Consider the following 21,752-nt stretch of genomic DNA (forward strand, 5'->3'; position numbering starts at 1 on the left):
TGTTCCTTGCTATTTTTAAGAAAAGTCTTTTCACAGTTATTCTGCAGCCCAGGTCCTCACCTGCCCAGTTCAGCCTGTTTGGGAGGTAACTTCCCCTCTCTCTCTCATGCATCCAAAAAAAATCCGAGACATCTGCGTCTGTCATCAGTTTGGACTAACACCCACTTAGCACAGGATCTGCACCACTGGAATAAGAGAAGTTGAACATCAAAGATTTTTTTTTGAAAGTACACAATATCTGCACAGCTTTGTTTGTGTTGAGGGAGTGGCTGGATTTTAGGCAGCTTCTTTTTCAAAGCCTTTTTGTTAATAACTAAATGAAAACCCCAGAGTTGAGGTTTTCCCCTTAAAAAACAAGACACTGTGATTAAGGATATGAAGAAAGAAAAGTCAGTCTCTTCCCAACCTAATTGTACTGAGGCACTGACTTCAGGGTTCCAAAATTACAGATGTATAATCCAAGACAATGAACTCTTTAGTCAAGGATTAGCAAACCATGCAAAACTGATTCCTTATTCAAATGCTTTCCAATTGTAAGGGCATCTGTTCCACTTTGCAAGTCATCCCAAAGGCTTTGTTTGTTTTTTTTTCTTCCTGTCCCATTATGAAGACAGGGGCTTTGTGTTATTTGTTATTTTCACACCGTGTAATAAGCACTATTGTTTAGTCTAATAGGAGACAGTAAATGAAATCCAATAAATATTTTTACCTTATTTTTCTTTTAAGTTATGATACAAGCCCTCTCAAATATAAAAACAGGAATTCTCTCTAGTCAAAAGCCAAGTCTGTAAAAATGTAACCCAAAACGTCAGGACCTGAAGAAAAAACTGTTTTGTTTCTCCAAGGTCTACAAGGGGCAGTTAAAAAAAAAAAAAAAAAAAAAAAAAAAAAAAGCTATGTAGGTTTAAATACTACTAACACAAAACAGTTCAGCACAAATGATGCCAAAGTCAGGACTGGGGACCAGCAGAGAGAGTGGTGCCATCATTCCAGCCCATTGCAGCAGAATAGCTCTGGAAACCATTTTAAATGTCACAGGAGTGAGGATGGATGGAGTGTGTGACCTTTGGAAACTGAAGGGTGGATCTCAACAAAAATATCCCAGTTACCCTGAGCCATGCTGCTCCTGCAGAGCCAAGAAGGATGCTTGGCCCACCTATTTCATCTAGAAGGAAAAGCAAACAAGAAAAACAAAGAAAAAAAAAATCCAAATTTGCCAACATACCAGCCCAATGTAAAAGCTGCCAAGCTGCTCTGGAAACAGGCAGCCTCTTCCACAGCTCTCTAGAAGATCAGCAGAAAACAAACTCTGGCTGATAACCCAGGCTTAGGTTTGTTTCCCAACATGAGATCCTTGCAGGGAACCCCAAACTTCGACCATCAATATGTGGGTCTCTGGGCTGCTGGCTCCAGCGGGATTTGGACGGAGCCTTACCTGTCAAACTGCCACAACAGCTAAACCAAAGCAAGTTGAGCGAGACCAAAATATAAAGTGAGAAAAGAAAATATCAAGTGCCAAGAGAGACAGAGAATATGATGATAGCGGTGAAAATTATGGTTCTGCAGAAGCTGGTCTTGCACACTCAGCAGCACTGTCACTCGGCACCGAAATGCTGGTGTTTTCTCTGTCCTGCAAGCAACACCTCCGGTGATGGGGTAATGTCAGCAGATAAGATCTTCATAGGTCACAGTGGGAGATGACCCATCCCTGCACCCTTGGTGTGAAAAGGTCACTTAATAGTTTCTAAAAGGCAAAAATAAAACTTTACCACAGCTGAGCTGAAATCAAACTCTGCAGAAATACAGACTGAGAGGATCCCGTATTTTTCTGCTCCAGGAGTTGGGACACGGAGCTGGAAGGAGCTCAGATGGGATGGAGGGCTCTGAGTATCAGCCCTCCAAGAGCCACTGATTGCTCATAGTAAGGATCCCTGCCCTCAGCTAACGCTTTGCCTTAAGCTCTTCATAGTCCTATAAATTCATGGCACTTGCTCATACAGAACCAGTACTCCATGCTTTTCATCAAGAAATTTAAGTCACTTGTAGAACACAAAGATCAAAACCTGTATGCCTTGATTTATGAGTTCCAGTCAAAGTCAGAGGAAGTGTAAAAAAAAAAACAAACACCTGAAATAACTAGCACACTTAGCTTGTGTCTGGGCTAAAGTAAGGGAATGTAAATAACAAACTTGGTCAATTATTTTTAAAAACCTCAATTGAAGTCCCAAGGATCCTATGCTTGCCCACAGCTCACACCTTTTTAATGTGATAGAAAAAGCCCTTGAGGCAGCAGCATCTTCTCAGTTTCCACATTACCTTCAAACTGAGCGATGCTGAAATCCAACAAATGAGAAATGTGTTAGCCCAAATCACCAGTTCTACACAGCCACAAAAGTGCTAGGACCTTTACACCCTAGTGTAGCCACTCTTAGGCAAATGTTTCCATGTGCATGCATACACTGTCAAAGGAGTAGGGGTATTTCTCAGGCATCAGATAAAAAGCCACAGAAACAGTCAGGAGAGATCCATGAATGATCGCAGCCTGAACCAGAGAAAAACAACAGTCCCAAACATGGGAATGCAATGAGCTATTGACGGTTTGGCTTCCAAACCTGTTCAAAGAAGTTCTTAAATTTCTAACAAGATACATGGAAGATTAATCTTAAATTTCACAATAGCAGGTCAATAATTCACTCATGCAGGAGCTGTAAACCAAAACAACATGCAGGATGGTGTTAACATCTTATTTTGCAATGATGTCAAATGACTGCTCATAATTAGACTATAATTGTGATTTAATTGCTCTGTGATCTGACTGGCCATAAAGAGGGAGACTAGAGTCCCATCTCAATGGGTGGAAAGATTAACCTTATTGGGGAAAACATAATTGCACTTCATGTCATTAAAAGGATCATACTAATTCCTGAAAAATTTTGTAACATCAAAGATGTGGCACTTTGGCTCTAACATCCATCTCTGGGGTGCTAGTGCATGGCTCTGGAGAGGATGGATAACTGGTTTGCCACAAGCAGGATCAACTTCTAAATCCTGACAAGTACTACACTGTAAATTCAGGCATAGTAAAGATAAGGTCTTCCTCACAGCAGTGTTTTAATACAGACATACACATTTCATGACTACTAAATGCAGTACTATAAAGAAAGAAGATTACTGATGTGTAGCAAAGTATATTAGAAGTGATGCGAAAAAGAGATTCTGCCTTTTTCTATTTTACGTTTCAGTAGTGACAATGCCCATCCCAGTGGGTCACTGTTGAAAACAGGCTTTATAAACCTAAAATGCATTAACATCTCCCAAGTTTTTGGATGGGAAATCTTTCATTACACTTCAAACCCACTTGGGTCCTAAAAGAATTTGGGTCAAATGGAAAAAAAACCCATCCAGAATCCACCATGCAAGTAAGTGACTGGCACTGAGCTACGCAAAGACTGAAGGAAAACACTTTATGGATCTCATGCGTGACACTGCAGAAGTAAACTCCTAGGAACAACAAGACCTCGCTCTCTAAACAGCTTTTCCCTTCGCTGGCCCAGCAGAGGCAGCTGCCGGCACATTAAACCAAACGCAAGCTCTGCTCCATCTCGGGAGGCACACGTGCATCGGTGCTCGCTTTCAGGCTCTGAGTAACCTACTTAGCGTGGGGTGTTCAGTGTCACCCACCAGCAAAGTGACACTCTGCTTCCCAGTGTTTGCTAAACTACTGAACACATAAAAGTTTAGAAATCCATCAACTTTTCACTCTTTTTTTTTTTTTTTTTTCCTCATGTTCTACGAAACAAGAAAAAAAAAATCCCAGACAGCAATTCTCTCAGGAAAAGGTCTAAATACCAGCTCAGGCAAACTTTTTGAAAGGAACTAGTTTTATTCAAACTAGCACATGTAATTGATTTCAACATTTCATGATCGCCTCATATTGCAAATGCCAGCCTGACATTGAAACATTGAGTCACTGCACCGTATTTCAGAATTTATCTTAGGGTCAAGTTAATGTTTGAAAAGAAACAAATGCAGCTGATAGCACTGGGTAAACAGTGACCGTTTCTGTTTGGGATCACGCCTGCTCCTGTTTGCCCTGTGTAAGGCTAAGGAAAAAAAAAAAAAAAAAAAAAAAAAAGACCCCACAACTCCTGTCTACTGTGGGATCTTCCCAGTTGCAAAGTACTATGAAAATTACTAATTGCATAAATTGACCTCAACACCTCCTGCTTTCAAAGCAATTGGTCCTTTAGAGTTTGGGATCCTAAGACTTTTTAGGGAAGCAACATGTTGATCTCTCTGAATGTGCCCATCTCTCAGTGAGGGAGAAAGAAAACCCAGATACCTTGCCTTAAACAAAACACAGTCCATTTTTTATAGATACGGCCTTAATTCTTCCCTTGTGAAGAATGGCATCATAAACTTTTGTTCTGTTGTGCTGGACTCTGTTAATCAAGATACATAAGAAGAAACAGAGTGCCCAATTTTGCTTTTGATTTATCCAAGTGAGTATTTTGAAAAACATAAAGTGCATTCAAGGAAGCCACAATAATCACAACACTGCTGAGAAATCATTGTGCTAACGCACTGCAAGCTTTACACAAGAATATGCGACCATTGCTCCTATAATTCAAACTATTAATTCTGTACTCTTGGACCAAGTAATAATAAAAATGCATTTATTAACTCCAAAGGAATTATTTCATCAGAATTTAGGCACAGATGTAAGATGGAAACAGTCAGTCATAAAAGTTCTACACATTAACTGAGTTTTTTTCACACATTTGACAGTTCTGAAAGTTACTAAGATACATGGCAGCAGATTCTTCCTCTCTCTCCCCCAAAACCAGGCAACTATAGTGGTGTATTTTTTTCTGCAAACATAAAACCAAGAAAGGGTGCATAGCGGAAAAAGAAAGGGAAAGCTTTGTTAATGTTCTTTAGCTTTCTTCACTCTTTCTCATGGGGTAAGGACCAAGAAATCCCATATGAGCAATATTAATTACTGTTATTCCAATTAAGAGAGTTCATATAGGTTCCCCCTGTTTTATACTTTGTGGGAACCTATTAAAACTGAGAGGACTCACAAAAGCAAGAAAAAATATTGCATGCGAACCTGTAAGTCTGTAAAACCCTAGTTTACTGGTAAAGCCTGTGCAGAGCCTATTCCACCTATGTTTCACATCCCAGTCCCTTGTCTTCCACTAAATGCAAGGTCAGAAAAGTTATTTTTTCAGTTCATGGTTGCAGATGACTGACTTATTTATAGTAAATTTCCTGTTTTTCCAGCCTTGTAAATGTCATACGAAATAGACAAGGCAATAAAACATATACATTACCAGGTTAATGTTGCCCTAGCACTTCAGCACCAGGCAATTAGGCACTAAGAACTGGGAAGAGGACTAGAATTGTAGTTAAAAATGTGTTTACAATCTTCACACTCCTTCGCTGTCTGCTCTAGTGCCACACACCTCCTGTTGAATGACAGTTGCCATCCCCGTAATGAGATTTTTAATCAACATAGCAGTCATGAATTTTAATTAAAACACTTTCCATTTCTATGCTTATGATCCTGATCCACGAGGGAGTTCCCCGCTCTGCGCAGAACAGCACTCAGATGCCAGGCTATCATTGACAGACCACAAAAATTATTTTAAATATATATATATATAATACATATATATTTCTATTTTACATTTCTGTCTAATAAAGCATTTAAAAAAAAAAAAAAAAAAAAAGATGGGGGGAAAAAAAAAGGGAAACTACAATCCCACAGTAAGCAGGGGCTTGGTTCTCACCTCTGGATGAGGATGGTCCAAGGTTCAAGTGCCTTCCCTGACTCCAGGCAGGGTTTTGAACCTTTTTATCCCAGCATCCAGGTAAACCCAACCAGTATGCTAAAACTCAGCTTTCTGCCCCTTCTTTTGACCATATGCTGGAGCTGAGACACATTACCATGAAATTCTGTCATTTCTGGTATATTCCCATGACACCATGACATGTTTCTATTTAGGTTAACTAGTGTTTCCAAAACAACAAAAATTTAATAACAAATCACTTGGTTGAGAAGGGTTTTATTATGCACCTTCCTTCTTCCACCAACACTGATCACATTGCAACATCAGAAGCTGTATTTTAACACTTCTGCTAAAACAATCACTATGCAAAAAAAAAAAAAAAAAAACTCAAACAAAAAAAAAACAAACCAACCCACAACACCCTGCCTAATTTCCTCATACTTTTCTTCATGCTTTTCTCCCCCTCCTGCCTGGGCAGGGAAACTAGCAGGCTCAGTTTCCCTCCCTACTTCCCAGTGAAGCAGCAGGGAAAATACACATTTGTTTAAAGAAAACTGGTTTTGTTGGGAGTTCGGCACTGTTTGATGGAATATTTTCTACTGACTCTTGGAAATGACTAACAAGCAGCCACGCTTCGGTACATCATCTCCAGGGCAGTTTTGAGCTGACGTTGCCCGAGAAAGGGGAGCAGTTGGTGGAGGGGGATTGCTCAGCTCCTCTCTGACACCCCATCACTGCGGTCTGCTCCAGCACTGGAGGTTTGAAGGATGGCTGTGAAATGAGTGCCTGCAGCCCTTCGGCTCTGCTCATCGGTGAGCCTAGGGACAAGACTTCAGGTGACAGTTCTGCCAGGTAGCCAGAAATTTTGTCCACGGTGACTAGCTGGATTGAACAAAGTACAGAGGGGAAAAAAAAAAAAAAAACACACAAAACAAAACCAGAAACAAAACACCACACCTCTCTCACCACCAGCAAAGCCCCCAACTTTGGGATGCATACATGTCTGGATGACAAAGAAACTTTCCCCTAAGGAATCTCTTAGGGAATTTGAAGAAAAATTTCCTTCCTTCCTCTGCCTGTAGCTGACTGGGGGTGCTCCTCCATCCCGCACCCCTCCAGGTGCCTGGCTGCAGCCCTGCTCATCCTGCCCATCCAACCGTCCTCGAAGCAGCTGCGGTGACAGTAACAGTTTCCTGGAACTAAATTCAAGTCCTGCCCTGGAAATTACAAGCCCATTAGCCAGGCCTGTTACGCTAACCTGTTGAGCGACTGTTGCGTGTACCCGGATATGAAGCAGCTTTTTTTTTTTTTTTTTTTTTTTTTTTCCCCAATCTCTCATGGCAGAACTCTTCCCATCCTCTTCCCCAGCCAAACAAGAGAGCTACCTATGCATGCCTCCACCTGCGCACTGCAGGGCTGGCAGCACGGATGTGCCCTCACCTAGGGCAAACCAAGGGGCAGGAAAAAAAAAAAAAAAAAAAAAAAAAAAAAAAAAGAGCAAACCTGAGCTGACTTTCAGAAAAAGAAGGGAATTGCCCTCGCAGGAGGGTCACAGCTTTTCCCTTTGCAAGGCAGGCAGCCAGCGATCGTCACATGCTTCACTTTTGGAACAAGACTCCAGTCATCACCCAGTAGCACGGCTGCTGGAAAGGATGCTCAGCTGCTGGAGGAGGGCATCTCTGCCACATTCCCCCAGTCGCGGGTCTGCCCTGGCCGCTCCAGTGGTCAGCTCCGGACACAGGGCTTCCCCACGACACCCGTGAGTGTTCCCCCCCGCGCAGGGAGCGCTGGAGGTTCCGCGGTGCCTTTAGGGAAAGTCTCACGCAATCGTCCGCTGCGCTTAAGACAGGCCAGAAAACCTGCCCGGAGACTCCGGACCGAGGCAGGGCGTTAAGGTGCCTGTGCATAAGCCCACGCGGGAAAAGTGCGCACACGAGCGTGTACAAACGTACGGGCGCAGTGCGTGACTCCTTTAGGGTCCTGTGCTGCCCTGAAGGGCTAATGCTCGCCTCCCCCTTCCGTACTCGCCCTTGGCCACCCAGCACCACAGCAGGGGCCCTCCGCCTCCCTCCGTGGGCACCGCGGAGTGGGTGCCCCCCCCCCCCCCCCGTCCCTCCGCGGCCCCGCTCGCACCTTGTCGGACGGTTTTCACCGCGATGGGGTCCTTGCAGCTCCGGATCACTTCCAGCACGTCGTAGCGCGGCAGCCCCGAGACGCGGACCCCCTGCACCTCCAGCAGCAGCTCCCCCTCGCTCAGCGCCGCCTCGCCGTCCCCCACCACCGCGCCCGCGTAAGGGAATTCGCCGTGCTCCGCGCCGCCGAGCAGGACGAAGCCCAGCTGCCCGCCGGGCCCCCGGGTGAGCGAGCACTGCCGCACCCGGCTGGACCAGTGGTTCTTCTTCTGGACTACGCGCGACATGGTGCTGCGTGGCCCTCCGCGCCCGCGGAAGCGCGGTAAGCAGGTGCGCAGGGAGCGCCGACCCGCTGCTTCATAGACCGCGCCGGCGCCGGCCCTTTAAGCCATCACCGCCGGCGCCGTGCGCGGCCCGCATGGCTCCGCGCCCGCGGAGGACGCGCGCCCGCCTCCCGCCCTCCCTCTCCCGTGTTACTTAAAAAAAAAAAAAAATAAAAAATAATGGGGCGGGGGGGGGGGGGGGGAATTAAAAAAAAAAAAAAAAAGCTGACTGAAAAAGCAAATCCGGCTCGTTCCTCGCCCAAGCGCGCTGCTGTTCTGTTCCGCTGCCCCTCTCCGCGGGCGCTGCGCGGAGGCGGCGCCTTTAAGGCGATACAAAGCCCCGTTTGTTTTGTTACACTTCGCTCCGTCCCGCTCCGCCGCGCTCCGCGCACCCGGCGCAGGCGCCTTCGCACACCCCGCCCCGGCCCGCCCCGGCCCGGCCCCCCACGGCCCCCCACGGACGAGCCCCGGGGCCGACCGCGATCCCTCCCCCGGCCGCCGTCCCTCCCCCGGTCCGATTCGCACCCCCCCCCCCCCCCCGCTCCCACGGAAAACTTTCGCGAAGGGAAAAGTGCGAGCCCGGGCGGGAGGCAGGCGGGTCCCCGCTCCCCGCGCACAGCTCCGCATCCTGCCCGTGCTCGTGTTTCGGGGGAAGCGGGACGGTAATTTAATCCTTTCCTTCCCCGGGGAGGATTTCTAGCTTTTTCCAAGTTGCTGCCCTCCGGAATCGCTGCTCACCTGTGTTTTCCGGGGGGGGGGGGGGGCTGTTACCAGAGAGAACACCGTGATGTAGGAGCCCCGAGGAAAAAAACTCACACAACCCAGTCATTAAAATGGTATCAAAGCACTTGTGCGAGGCTGAGTTGAAGTTCTCCACTTTTCCGCTCGGTGCTTGAATTTGTGATGTTTGTAATCTTCACGCACTGTTTTCCTCCCGTGTTTAGAAGCCAGGTCTATAGCGAGGTCTGTCTGATGGGCAAAGGCGCACGCGTCCATTTGTTTGCCCTTCGCAACTCTTCAAAGTTACCCAGAACTGGTGCAAAACTCAAAAGGGGAAAATAAGTAAGCGTGCATGTACCAGCTGTCCCTTCCAGGTCATGCTCTGTGCTTCCAAACCTGAAAGCCAGGCCTCATTTTGAGCAGTCTTATGCATGACCGAACCCCTTCCAGCAAGGAATTCACTCGTCAGATGTGTGTGTGTCCTATTTTGCTGCTAATCTGGACTGTGAAGTGATACAGGGAAACAGAGCCTGGGCTCGCTCCCTGTGCTGCCCTACAGTGTGCTCTGCCGGGGTGGCCCCACGGACTTTTGCTGCTGTCCACGTTGCTCTCTCCTCTCACATCCTTCAAGCCACGCGTGTACCGAAATGCTCTGCAGCGCTGGCAGGCACGGGGAGCCCGTGTGTGGTAGCTGGGGATGGAGCTCAGCCTCCTCTCCTCTGGTGCTGGCTGAGCCCATCAGCCAAGCTTGGCTCACAGACCTCAAAAGAAGGGCAATAGCGAGACCTTTCCTGCCCTTACACCTGGCCTAGATGAGGTAGGGAAGCCCGTTCTTCCCCCACACCCTGGGTCCCCATCGCTCCTTTCCCCCAGCCCAGATCCCTCGTACAGCTATTTCATAAAATCCCCGGCGCTGCAGGCGCTGCTCGGCAGCAGGAGAAGCTGCGGTCTCTGGCCCGAGTGGCTCAGCCACCTCCAGGCGAGGGAACGCTTTGTCCAATGTCACATAGCACAGCAGTGAGTCAGCTCCATCCCCTGTGCCTCCGGCACCTCTGTCCAGGGCTCCATGGGAAGCAGAAGGGATTGCCAGTGCTCAGAAAGTTGGAACAAGTACCTGAGCCCCTTCCAAGGAGCAGGGCAGAGCCTGCCTTCCCGGGTATGAAGGGCAAATGCAGAAGTGGACTCATGAAATTCAAATTACTTGCTGTGCCTAGCCCTTGTTTTCTTCCATCTCTCCAAGAGGTTTCTTTCCATTTCAAACTTTAATACTCAGTTTTCACGCTTAAAGCTGTGCTGATCCCCTATGTTTGAGCAGCACTAACTGCCTTACATCTGCTTTTGCTGGCTACCCGATTTGTCACTTTTAGGATGACAGCACGCTTTTTATTGTGCCTTCACCAGCAAAGGCTGGATCAGTGATCAGGCTAAATCCCCCAGGGAATAAATGCTCAGGACGCCCACAAACCCTGAGGATCAGCAGCATGGCAAGCGGGGAAGAGTTTATCTCTCATCTGCACACCAGCTGATAGTTGTGTCACACGTGTGAGCTCACGGCGCAAGGAGCCTCTTGTTCACAGCTGAGAGCTGGGTGTGACGTATTTTCATCACCATCATTTTACGGGATGTGTTATGTGACAGCCCTTCTAAGCTAAAATTCATCTGGAATCCATGTGAGCATCACATGAGCTGTGGCTGCCCTGAATAGATCTTACAGAACTGCTCAGCCTCATGGAAAAAATTTTGAAAAACACTATTTAGGAAAACAATTTTGCTAGTCAGATTTATGAGACGACAGATTTCCAAGGGCCATTTTCTGTTTGCTTACAAACACTGCAACACTAATGCAAGTCATAATCCTAGTGCTGTACTCATGTCTGGACCACTGTGTTCCCAAAACTGTTCTTGCTGGTAATTATCAAAACCAGCAAACCTCACCCAGAACTTTCTCTTGATTTTAAGGCTTTCCCTTCAGTTTTACTCTGTGACCAACTTCCTACCATTTTATCTCCTAGTTGTATCCAGGAAGGACCTGTTGGTCAAGCCATTAGTCGGGACAGCCCTAGATCCTGGAAGATGGCATCACCCGTAACAGCTCAAATATAACCAGGATTTTTCACTGTTCTCATTCCCAACCCTGTAGCTGCCCAGCACCTTACCGCTGCAAGATGATTTCAGAACACAGCTGCTCCAGCCACCTCTGCTCAAGAAAGCCTTTGGTCAGCCATTAAAAGCGCTGAGCCCATGAATCGTGGCAGGTCTGCTCCTGTCCAGAAGAGTGCCTGACACCAGCATGAAAGATATTTGGGTGATTACACCTTCCAAAAACCCATCTTGGCATTACAGCTCTGCAGCACAGCCTCTCTCCCAGGGGACAGTGGTGCTGCCTTTGCAGGGAACTGATTTAATGACTAACAGACCATCTCTAACAACTGCAGTTCTAATAACAATACCCTCCTTTTCGCAAGGGTCTCTGAGTGCTTTAGAAACATTAATTAATGAAGCTTCACAGAGTACTTGGGGACCAGCTGAATGTTAGCAAGGGGCCTGGAGAAGCTCGGGCACATCCCTCGTTCGAGCAAGGCTGGCTGTAGCCATCCCACCTCACCTGCAGCCGCTGGTCCAGCCTCAGCTCACGCGGGATGGCACACTTCATCAGCTCGCAGCCCACGACAGCGCTATAAAACCTGATTCAGGCTGGCTCAGAGCTTTAAGCAGAGCCCAATTTTCTTGCTCTTTTGTCTGCAGTGGCTGCGGTTCGGTGGCCCATCTGTCAGCAGCCTCTAATCTGTCGGGATGAGTGGTCTGGCTCTTTCTTCCTCCTTCAGAAGGTGCTCTGCATGCTTGGGGCTCTGCTGCAAACACACAACAACAGCTAAAACGGGTCTTTCAAATAGGATATCGACCTGTGGTCTTGGTCTCATAAGCATCTCTGAAATTTCATGCTGTGTCCTGGATTTTAAAATGGGTCAAATCTCCCCCAAGCATCAAATTGTTCTCTCAGATTTCATACTACAGCTAGTGAAAACCACAGTTTTTCTTGTTTTGGGATGAAAAACCATGTCTAGTCACTAAGAATGTTGTGGGCTTATGAGAGTTCAGATCCATACACTCCCACCAGAGAGCGTAAAAAAAAAGATGACAACTATTAAGGCTACAAACAAAAATACAGATTATTTAATAGAGCAGAATTTATTCTTGATTTCCAGCTAAATCCCAAACCCCTAATACTTTGACATCATATGCTTCAAGGCTTTGAAAGCCTGAGCACGTGGGTCCTGGGAGAAAAAAAGACTTTAAACAACCAGCCTTTGAGGCACTGAGGTTTCCTGTTGGTACACTCGTGCTACCAGCATCTGTCAGTAGGAAAGCCATGTACTGATGTATTTCCCAAACAAGAATTGTTTTTCATAGTAATCCGACCTAACTTTTATTGGAGAAGAATTTTCTCTGTGGCATCCAGGGTTTCAGCAAGGAGCGGCCTGGCTGACGCTGCTTTGAGTCCTGGCTTTGGTAAACGTTTCAACCGATGACCCAACTCCAGTTACCATTTGCACAGTGTTGTTGTAGAAAACCTCCCAAGTGTCAGGACACAGGCGGTTCTGGTGTGAGCCACAGGCCAGCCAGCGCAGACAGTTACTACCTAAGGCTGTTCGCAGAGCTGGGCCAGCCAGCTCCATCCCCAAAGGCAGCACCTTGCAGGGGACATCTCCAGCCTCCTGCTGCGGGGTGGCTGGATCCCACCCCACCGCTCACTCCCCGGACTGAATCTGTGGTCATGGGATCCTAAGAAGAAAAAGACGACTCACCCCTTACTGGGATCCCCTGTGTCACCTTCCCCTACAATTTATTTCAATAATACCACGCACAGTGGAATATAAAGCTGAAGATCAATCTCATAACCATATTAAGACACTCCGGGGTGTATTTTATAGGGCCATTAATATACTTCTTGGGTGGTTAAAGTCACCCACAGCATAAATTAATGGCTCCATAAAACATGTTCTGTCATATCCTGTGACTTAAATAACACACAACAGGACGGGTATGTTGGGATGTTGTTGAGCTTATTGAGTGGAAGCACAGGGGCACACAGAGTGATCACCTGGCAGCAGGTATGCCCTCCTGGAGATGCCGGCCTCGGGTGTCTTACAGACGGCATGAAACCAACAGTCATTATAAAAAGTGAGATTCTACAAAAAAAAAAATCCTACACAATTAGAAATTGTAAATCTCATTAACTTTCATTAGCATTGGTGCTCCTGAGTTTATTAGTCTCTTTCAGGCATATCTTCCCTGCAGAAGCCGTTGCTGTTCCAGGATATGATTGCTGTGGGTGCGGCTTTTTGGCAAGGAGGGAGTCAGGCTGCTCCCAGCCTTGGAAAGCTCCGGAGAAGTTGGAAGCGGAGGAGAGAGGGCACAGCCTGTTGGTTAGAGCAAGGATCAGATTGAATTTGCAAGGGAAGCCGAGCCTGCCACATGTTTCAACTTTTATCCATTTCAGGCAGATTTTATGGGAGCAGAGATCTGGTATACATCGGAGCATTTCCAACTACTATTTCCAAAAAGGAGAAGGGAAAAAGGAAAAAAAAAAAAAAAAAATCTTGACTTTTCTAGTCTTTCTTGACTGTGATCTAGTCACAGAAGGAGCAAGTTCCTGCCCCTAGTCTGGTAGATATTAAGTCGCATTCTTCCCTAGGAATTTTTCTTTTGCTATTTTAATGACTCCACATGAGTTACCAGAGACTTTTCAGCAGACAATAGCTCTGCCTTGCTAAGATAAGCTATCCCAATTCATCTGTCTCAGCTGATAAACCTCACCCTTTCTGCATCTGCTGCTCAAAAAGGAAAAGGGCTCACCTCTGATTTGTGTTGTGAGAGCTCAACACAACTTCCCAAGGCTCCAACACTCACCCAAACTCACTTCAGATCCCAAGAGTCTCATTTTCACCTCCTTTATTATCTTCCTCCTTCCCTCTGCAGATATACAGACCCACGTCTCATCCTCAAACTCTACCACCAGCTCTGCTGAGGCTAATGGCAATGCCATTCCCTGTCCTTCCCCTCCTTCCTGCACAGTACCACCTCTCCATCTCATGCTCTGTATCTCCTATTTTCTGTGTGTCTATTCAATGCATAAAACTTCCTATTCATCCCTCCTAAAAATCCTGAAAACTACCAGGAGACAGCTAAATCAGGAAAGACTTCTGCTGTAAGTCTTTATGGCTACATAAAGAAGAGGCAAAGTCTGAACCATTCAAAGATGCTGCGAGTTGAGTAAGCTGATAGTCCCTGGTGATGGATGTGTATTCAAGTCTGCTGGCTTAAATACAGGAAAAAAGCAGGAAGAAAAAACTCAGAATAACTCACCTCTCCATAACACAGCCTGGTTCAAACAGCTTGCGTGGAGCTAATTAAAGGTGTCAATCTCATGAATTGGTTTGAAAATAAAACTAGCCACAAAGGCTCAGCTTCCCAAAACTAAATGGCACATGGGATTGAATCAGTGTAATGTCTTGTCCAGCAGCTCCACTATGCAGGTTTTTTTTCTCAAAAGTGAAGAATCGAAGCACAGAATAATAATAGCACTTCTGTATAGAGAATAAACAGCAGAAGTACCTTTTCCCCCATAGAGACTCTGAATTATATGATATATATATATATAATCCGAAAGATTTCTATAACAGAGAATTGATTTCACCCTTATAAAAAGTTAGCTTGAATATCCTCAAGAAAATTAAAATAAATAAATAAAAGTGGCAATAACGCACAGTGATGGGACAAGCTGAGAGTTTGTGAAGGAGTTCCTCCGAAGCAGTATCAATATGCTCTCCCTTCAACAGTGAGTAGTAGCTGGGAGGTCCCTCTCTGGGTCATAATTATAATTCTGGCAAAAGCCACAACAGACAAGGCAGCAACACACAGCATGGCCCTTATCCTGCAGCCATCTGGGGACTGGCTTTACTTTGCTCATGAGAGTAATTTACAGGCATCAGACAAGCCACATGTGTAAGGCTGAGCACACACATAAATGTTCTCAGAAGCAGAGCCAGTTAACACACCACAAGATATCACTCAGTGATTTGGAAGATATACAAACCCTGTCTTGTTTTTTGAAGCACTGAAGCAGAAGAATTCATGGCTGTGTCTGATGCTGTATCTTCACAGAAACATCCCTGATCAACTTACTGCTTGCTGGTCCCGCAAGAGCATCTTTATGCTAAAGCAGCATCTACTGCACGTGTGGGCTTGGTCCAACAAAAGCAGCGTCTTGGATACAAGGCACTACCCCTGCAATGCCATACCCCCTATGGAAAGATTACAATCATCATTACTATTTATATATAATAACAGGCAGAAGCCTTGGCTGGGATAAACAGCTCCCAGGGCTAACTCAGCCAAACATAAAGGGAGATGCTTCTCTTCTCCAAGCAGCTCCAAAGAGGGATTTAGGGCCTGGGAGCAGGTCAGTGGCAGTTGGGATTAGGATTCCTGACTCCCTGCCTGGTGTCCTAATATTAGCTCGCATTGTCTCCCAGACCGTCTCATCATTCTTTCACATGAACCACAGGCCCAAATTAGCACGTCTTGCTGCATAATCTGCCAGCCCGTCCTGTGTGCTAAATTAGCCGGGAACTGAGCAAACATCATGGGAACAGCTCTTGTATAGCATATGCGGGCTAAATTATTCCTTCAGCATTGTTTTCTCTATATTTTCCTAGCATCACCACAGAAGTATGATGGGCCAGATCCTGGAGCTGTCAGCTATATGCTCGTTCCCTGCTCCAGCCTGGCACTGCTCTCCAGCGCGGCGCAGAGATGAAAGCCGGCTCAACAGTGGCTCTGCTGGGAGCCAGCTTTGGGAAGAAGTGTTAACAAATAAACTCCAGTTGGAAGGCAGATGAGCAGACCAAGAAACGAGTGGCAGTGCTAGGGCTTGTACAACCGCCAGCCCATCCTCATGGCACACGCCGGCCTCCTTGGTGCGGTATTTACAAGCTTCCTTCCTCGTTTCGCATTCAGCGGCACGACAGGCTGATCGGTTTTCATCTGCCACATGGGCTTCTTATCTCATCGTGCCTTCCAGCTGCGAGCTCTGGGCTGTCCATAAAAGTACACAGCACTCAGCACAACGGGGCTGTGGGCTGATGGTGTTTCAAGCCAGTGCCCGCAGTGAGTTTCAGTTGGCTTTGAGTCAAGCTCCTCCTGCTACCATAGGCTGATGGCATTAATTTCCACCAGGCTCGTTAGCCTTTCACAGAGCAACCCCCCCACCTCTGTGGAGCAAGGCATTAATCAGAAGCAGAAAGATATGAGGGAACCACAACAAATCCTGTCTTGACTCCAGGTCACTAGGCAAATAGCCATCAGCTCTTCCCCAGGTAAGGGACTGCCTGCAGGGCACAGAGGGTTAATCAGAGCAGCAGGTAAAATAAGAAGGGGAGGGCGTGGGAGAGCCCAGACCTCTGGGCAACCAGTCGGCCAAGTCACAGAACTGGTTTTATAAGGTGCATGCAGGGTCTTGGACAGCAGCAACTGAAAGACAAGCGACTCATTGAATATTATCCCTTTCTGGCAGAAGGATCAGCACAGTTAATTAGCTATAATATCTGAATCATGTCTCTGGCAGACAGGCTCAAAGAGGAAGCAGCTCCACCTTCCTGCTCTGCCCAGTGGAGGTCAAGGCATCCACTGCATGGTTCTGCCGACAGCAGCTTGCCAGACCCGTCATGGGCAGCCACCACAGCAGGCATAATTCAGGATATCGCTCCCATCACACAGCAGGAACAGCTCAACTTCCAGTCCTCACCATGAGGTCATGGAGGCTTTCCACAATCCTAAGAGCACTCAGCAAAACCCTGTGCAAGAAATCCATCAATACAACACCACATACGGATGGATGTAATCTCTTTACTTCCCTCAACACCATTTCACTGCTAGGGTAATTTCTTTTTTATTGCTGTAGAATTAAGCCTTAACACTTCTGACTTGCATCAGATGAGCTTTTAGTTGAAGATCCAGGTCCATGGAAACAGAATTGTGTTGTACAGTGAGACAGTCCATGGCCCAGCAGAAGACCAAAACTAGAGAAAGGAGCCCATCAGAGCATAACCTGAAGTGAATGACTTGTGCCTGCTCTTTGGAGACAACATCTGAACCAACAGAGTTGCCTTTGCAGTTCTAGTGTGTTGGGTATAATGCTGCTCCTGGCATACAAGTTCCCCATTTCCATCTCTTGTGTGTGTCACTAGGCCCTACATCCAGCCTTACCCTCTGGAGATGAGTCGTCTTCATCCTCCACAATACAACAGGATTAGACTCAAAGCGTACTAGCAAAGTAGAAGACCTGCTTTGGACAAGGGCCAATTTCAGCATGTCAATAACTTCTAAAAACATATTGCTCTCCAGCCAAATAAGTTTCAGTTCCTCGATGACTCAGCAGCAGCACTACAAGGAAATATGGATGTGAAAGTCCTTATAGGAATTCCTGTATAGTTCTACATTAAAAAAAAAAAAATGCCCTGAGCCCAGCAGTAGGATGGAAATTAGGAATTATTTCCTTCCGTGCCTGCAAGGGACTCCCAAAAGCTGGGACATTTTTAGTAGAGTTTCTGGGCAAAAGGGGAAAAAGAGCAAAGACAGAAAACAGGGAGGAGGAAGACCCTGGTATGGAGAAGGAAGGGAAATACAGGTCTGGGTTTTGTTCTGGCTACTTTACATGGGCTGTAACTCTGTTGTCACTAAAAACATGAAAATCCTGTGGGCAGGTAAGGGAAAACGTGGAGTGAGAAACCTCTAAAAACACATTTTCAGAAGGCAGCCTGAGAAATGGAAAGTATAAAGAGCCAAGGACAGCTCCAAAGCCCATCTGAGCACTTTGGGTTTTGGATGTGATCCACGTCTATTTTAAAAAAGGATGAGAAAAGGAAATATAAAAGGAAAAGTACCATGCAACTGCCCAATGCAAATTAATTTCTGAAAGGGCATGGCAAGCCAAAGATGAAATATTAATCTCTTCATCTCTTCTGACCTCTTCCAATTCATTATCCTAATGTGAGCTTCAATACCACGGTTAGCTTCAGCCTGCATGCAAACTCAGCAGAGACCAAGTGGCACTTGCACAAGGTGTAGCAGCTCTTCTGAACAGATTTCAACAGAAGATGGAGTGAAGGGGACTAAGTTATAAAATCCCTGCAGTAACGTTAAGTTACTTCAAATGTAGTTACTGGACAAATTCTTGTTTGCTCAGAAACACTTTCCAAGAGAGAACACATCCCCCACTCTCCTCTTTTATCATTTGACTCCAACACCCACTTGTCCTGTGATGCCCAGGGGCACTTTGCAAGGTTGAATGTCCATTTGAGCAAACTGACCTGATGCTGGACTCACACCCCATCATGCAAAGCAGCCTTTCCCCCCCAGGTGATATTTTCCAGCCTGCTCCTGGCAGAAACCTCAAACTCACCTGTGTGCAGCATGGCAGCCACCCCACAGTCGAGAGAGGTGCTCAGCATCCTGCAGCACGCAGCCCTTGCATAAACCCAACCCTGCCTGCCTCCCTCCCCGACCTGCCATGTGCCTTGCCTTCACTGCTGTCTGTTCTCCACACAAGCAGCAATTTCATCCTCCCTTTCATAAAGAAAATCCATTTACATTTTACTGTGCAGCACACACCTGATCTTCTACTCTTGCATCCATGGAAATCCCACCATTGGTTCCCTGGAAGCCAGGGCTGGATGTTGCACTCAGCTTATTGAAATTCCCCATATTTTAAGTCTTCCTGGTTTTAATTGCTGCACAGCACTGACATTTCAGAAGGATGTTTCTTTGCTCCTTCTTTTGTGTAAAGCCTGTTTGTGTTTTTTGCTCACTGCTGTCTCTTCCCTGGAGCCCTTGCTTAACGAATGCAGCATGCTGATGACCTCTCCATTATAAATAGTTTAATATTTTTAAATAAATATGGGATGGTGTCATGATTGTGTGGGTATTTCTTCTAGCCTGCAGCACAAGGAGCTGGAGCTGACAAAAGCAACCACGGCTTTATTTGTCATTCTGTTGCTTGTTTGTCATAGAAAACAAGGGAAGGGGCCAGAACCCTGTACTGTAACATACAGCAGCAGATGTGTTATTATAAGTCTATCACAAGGAGCTGCTCCCCATCCTAGTGCAGCAGATGGATGCAATAAAGAGAAAACTTTTGGGTTGTTATTCAGTTACTTGAAATCTACAGGGCTGCAAAACTATTAGCCGAGCCACAGAGTGAATCAGAGGAAGGTACATGGAGTGGGGGGAATTCTGTTATATGATTTTTCCACTGCATTGCAACAGAATTAACACATTAGCCTGACATTTAGCTGATATAATTTATTCCTAATTTGGGAGCAAAATTTATCCTGAGCAGTAACATTAAAAATCAAAAACCAAACGGAACCAATAGTGACAAAGGAAAATAGAAAGAGCCTGAGTTCAGGTCAAATTTTTCAACATGTTAAGTAAGTTCTCAGCTCATCAACTTCTGCTGTCCTAATTTCCCTTCTTTCCTTCTGGGTGTATCTGGATTTCTGCTATATGCAGATCATGTGGCCTAGATTCAAATTCACTTGTCCCTCACAACCAGCTTCTTCTCAGGCAGTAAAAAGCTCCTAGAAAGTTCACCCAAATGGTACCCAAGGATTGCCTTTACACAGGCAACTCCCAGGTGGCATAAAGCCAGGATTGATGCTCCACATCTTCCATTCCCAGCCTACAATTTTACCAAAGCATGGGGTGTGAACAGGGACTGCTGCCAACACAGTAATTTACAGCAATGCAATCTATCCCCATGGACAAGGAGGAGCAGCAATAGCTGATACCAGCTGTCCCCCAAATGTTTCCACTGACAAGTCTGCTTCTGGGCTTAAAACCCCAGCTTCCAGATTTGAGAAACCAGCTTTTGTGGTTGCAAGCTTCCTCCGCCAGCTGAGCATCCATCAGGCTCATTGTGCTGCTGCCTCTTTGCTGGGCACCACTGCCTTACACCCGCTTTCCTCAAGCAACACAGCATGTACAACCAGCCCTGAGGAGGTGCCCTCCTGCATTTTCAAGCCACCCAACTCAGATAAGCACCTTTTCCCCCCAAAAATGTAATCATCTGCCCTCCAAAGTTCCATGTCTAAGCCCCATCAGCCTTTGTCCCTTTGAGCCTGACTCTCTGGAGAACCACTCATCCCCTGCACGCTGTGGTCGTTTTCCGTGGAACAGCAGCAATTAAACAGCCCCACAGAAATGGATGAGGAATGAAGGTCACTGTTATTTTTAAGTGACTTCGCTCCGAGATTAATGAGGAGTCAGTCTGAAGCTATACACAGCCTCTCAGTTGCTATTTCTGCCCTCTTTCCTCCTGTGCAGCTTCCTTCAATGGTGTTGTCCTGCAGCAGGGCTGTAAGGGAAGATGCCCCTTCACATACACCAAGCCCCACCATCACACTTGCATTTACTCCTGAAATGAGGAGTGCTGTGCATTAAACCACCATGCCTGTGTGGCTTGGGCTACAGCTATTGATATTAGGAATAGCGGAGTAAGTGGGTGCCCTTAGGAGGAGCAAAAGATGGCCAACAGCTCTGCTGCCACTGGACTTGGTGTAAAGAGGGAGAAAAACATATAGTGAAAGAGAGCCTTTCAAAAACCACAGCTTTGCAGAGAGCAATGCAACACCTGCCTCAGCCCGAGAGCTTGGAGGGTGAGATGAACTCAGGAGTACAGCACAGAAGTAGAATTACCTAATTGCCTCTAAATCATGTAATTTATGAAGCGTTTGCATGGTGCCATGGCCTGGGCAGCTCCCCCTGCACCACCCTGCCCATCAGACTGGCTCCATGAGCCGGGAGAGTGACAGTCCCTGGGGGAACCATGGCCCTGCACCGCCTGCCTTCCCTTTGCCCTCTCCTCCACTCCCCAACAGCCAAACACTTGCATTAGTTCTGGTTCACTAATTGCCTGAACAAAAAAAAAAAAGAAAAAAAAAAAAAGAAAAGTACCCTGCAGATCTAAACTTCCCCTCTGAGTCAGGATGGGCATAAGTGCTGTGTTATTAACCACTGGAAAACAAACCTGAGAACATTGATTAAGAAAGTGGAGGGGTGGGAAATAAACCATTTTTCCCATAGATTCTGAGCTACAGTTCACAACACATTACATTTCTAATTATAAGCCCAGGAAGTTTTAATGTAAAAAAGTGACTTGTGAGACAAAGCATAGGTTTTTCTGCTCATTAAAATATCCCCTGAGTATAATTTCCTTGACCTTAATCCTGAACCTTAGGGTTTTCTCAGGTAAGTAGGTAATTAACGCAGATCTGTCTTGACTATACAGCTCTTGCAGTGTTGCAGGTTGGATGCTGATCTTCCCCAGACCTGTTTGGGTAACAGGGTTGTGGGCAGCCGGGTACCCTGCAGTGTCCCTGGAGCACAGACCATGGCATGCTGGAAAGCTGCACCCTTGCTCAATTATATTCAAGGGAAAGGATTTCTAAATACATGGGCAAACCTTGTGGGTGGTACAGAGAAACAGAGGGCCAAATATTTGAGGACACCAATTCCCCAGTGAGAACCAGCAACATTTACACCACTGCAGATCCACCCTAAATGTATTATTCTTTTCTTCAAGCAGCCAAGCGATACAGACTGCCCTGCATCATCGCAGATACTGGCATCACACAGTAGAAAGCCTTCCTGGCAAGCTGAGGCTGATGGTAATGAGGAGATACACAGCTCTTGGTTGGCTCAAGGCAACTCTCCTCCACTCC

The 21,752-nt window shown here is 46.4% G+C and overlaps 1 protein-coding gene across 25 annotated transcripts in view; it reads right to left on the reverse strand.

The window, feature by feature from the left end:
* The window catches only part of MAGI1 (membrane associated guanylate kinase, WW and PDZ domain containing 1), a 357,611-nt gene extending 349,397 nt beyond the window's left edge, over positions 1-8,214 (reverse strand). For all 25 annotated transcript variants that reach the window (XM_032985730.2, XM_032985729.2, XM_032985728.2 and 22 more), the window contains exon 1: positions 7,929-8,214. In XM_032985730.2, coding sequence (XP_032841621.1) covers positions 7,929-8,214 — 286 coding nt within the window. The remainder of the gene's footprint in view (positions 1-7,928) is intronic.
* Positions 8,215-21,752: the final 13,538 nt, after the last annotated feature.

Source organism: Tyto alba, unplaced genomic scaffold (genome assembly GCF_018691265.1).
Source record: "Tyto alba isolate M040663 unplaced genomic scaffold, T.alba_DEE_v4.0 Super-Scaffold_3, whole genome shotgun sequence".
NCBI lineage: Eukaryota > Metazoa > Chordata > Aves > Strigiformes > Tytonidae > Tyto > Tyto alba.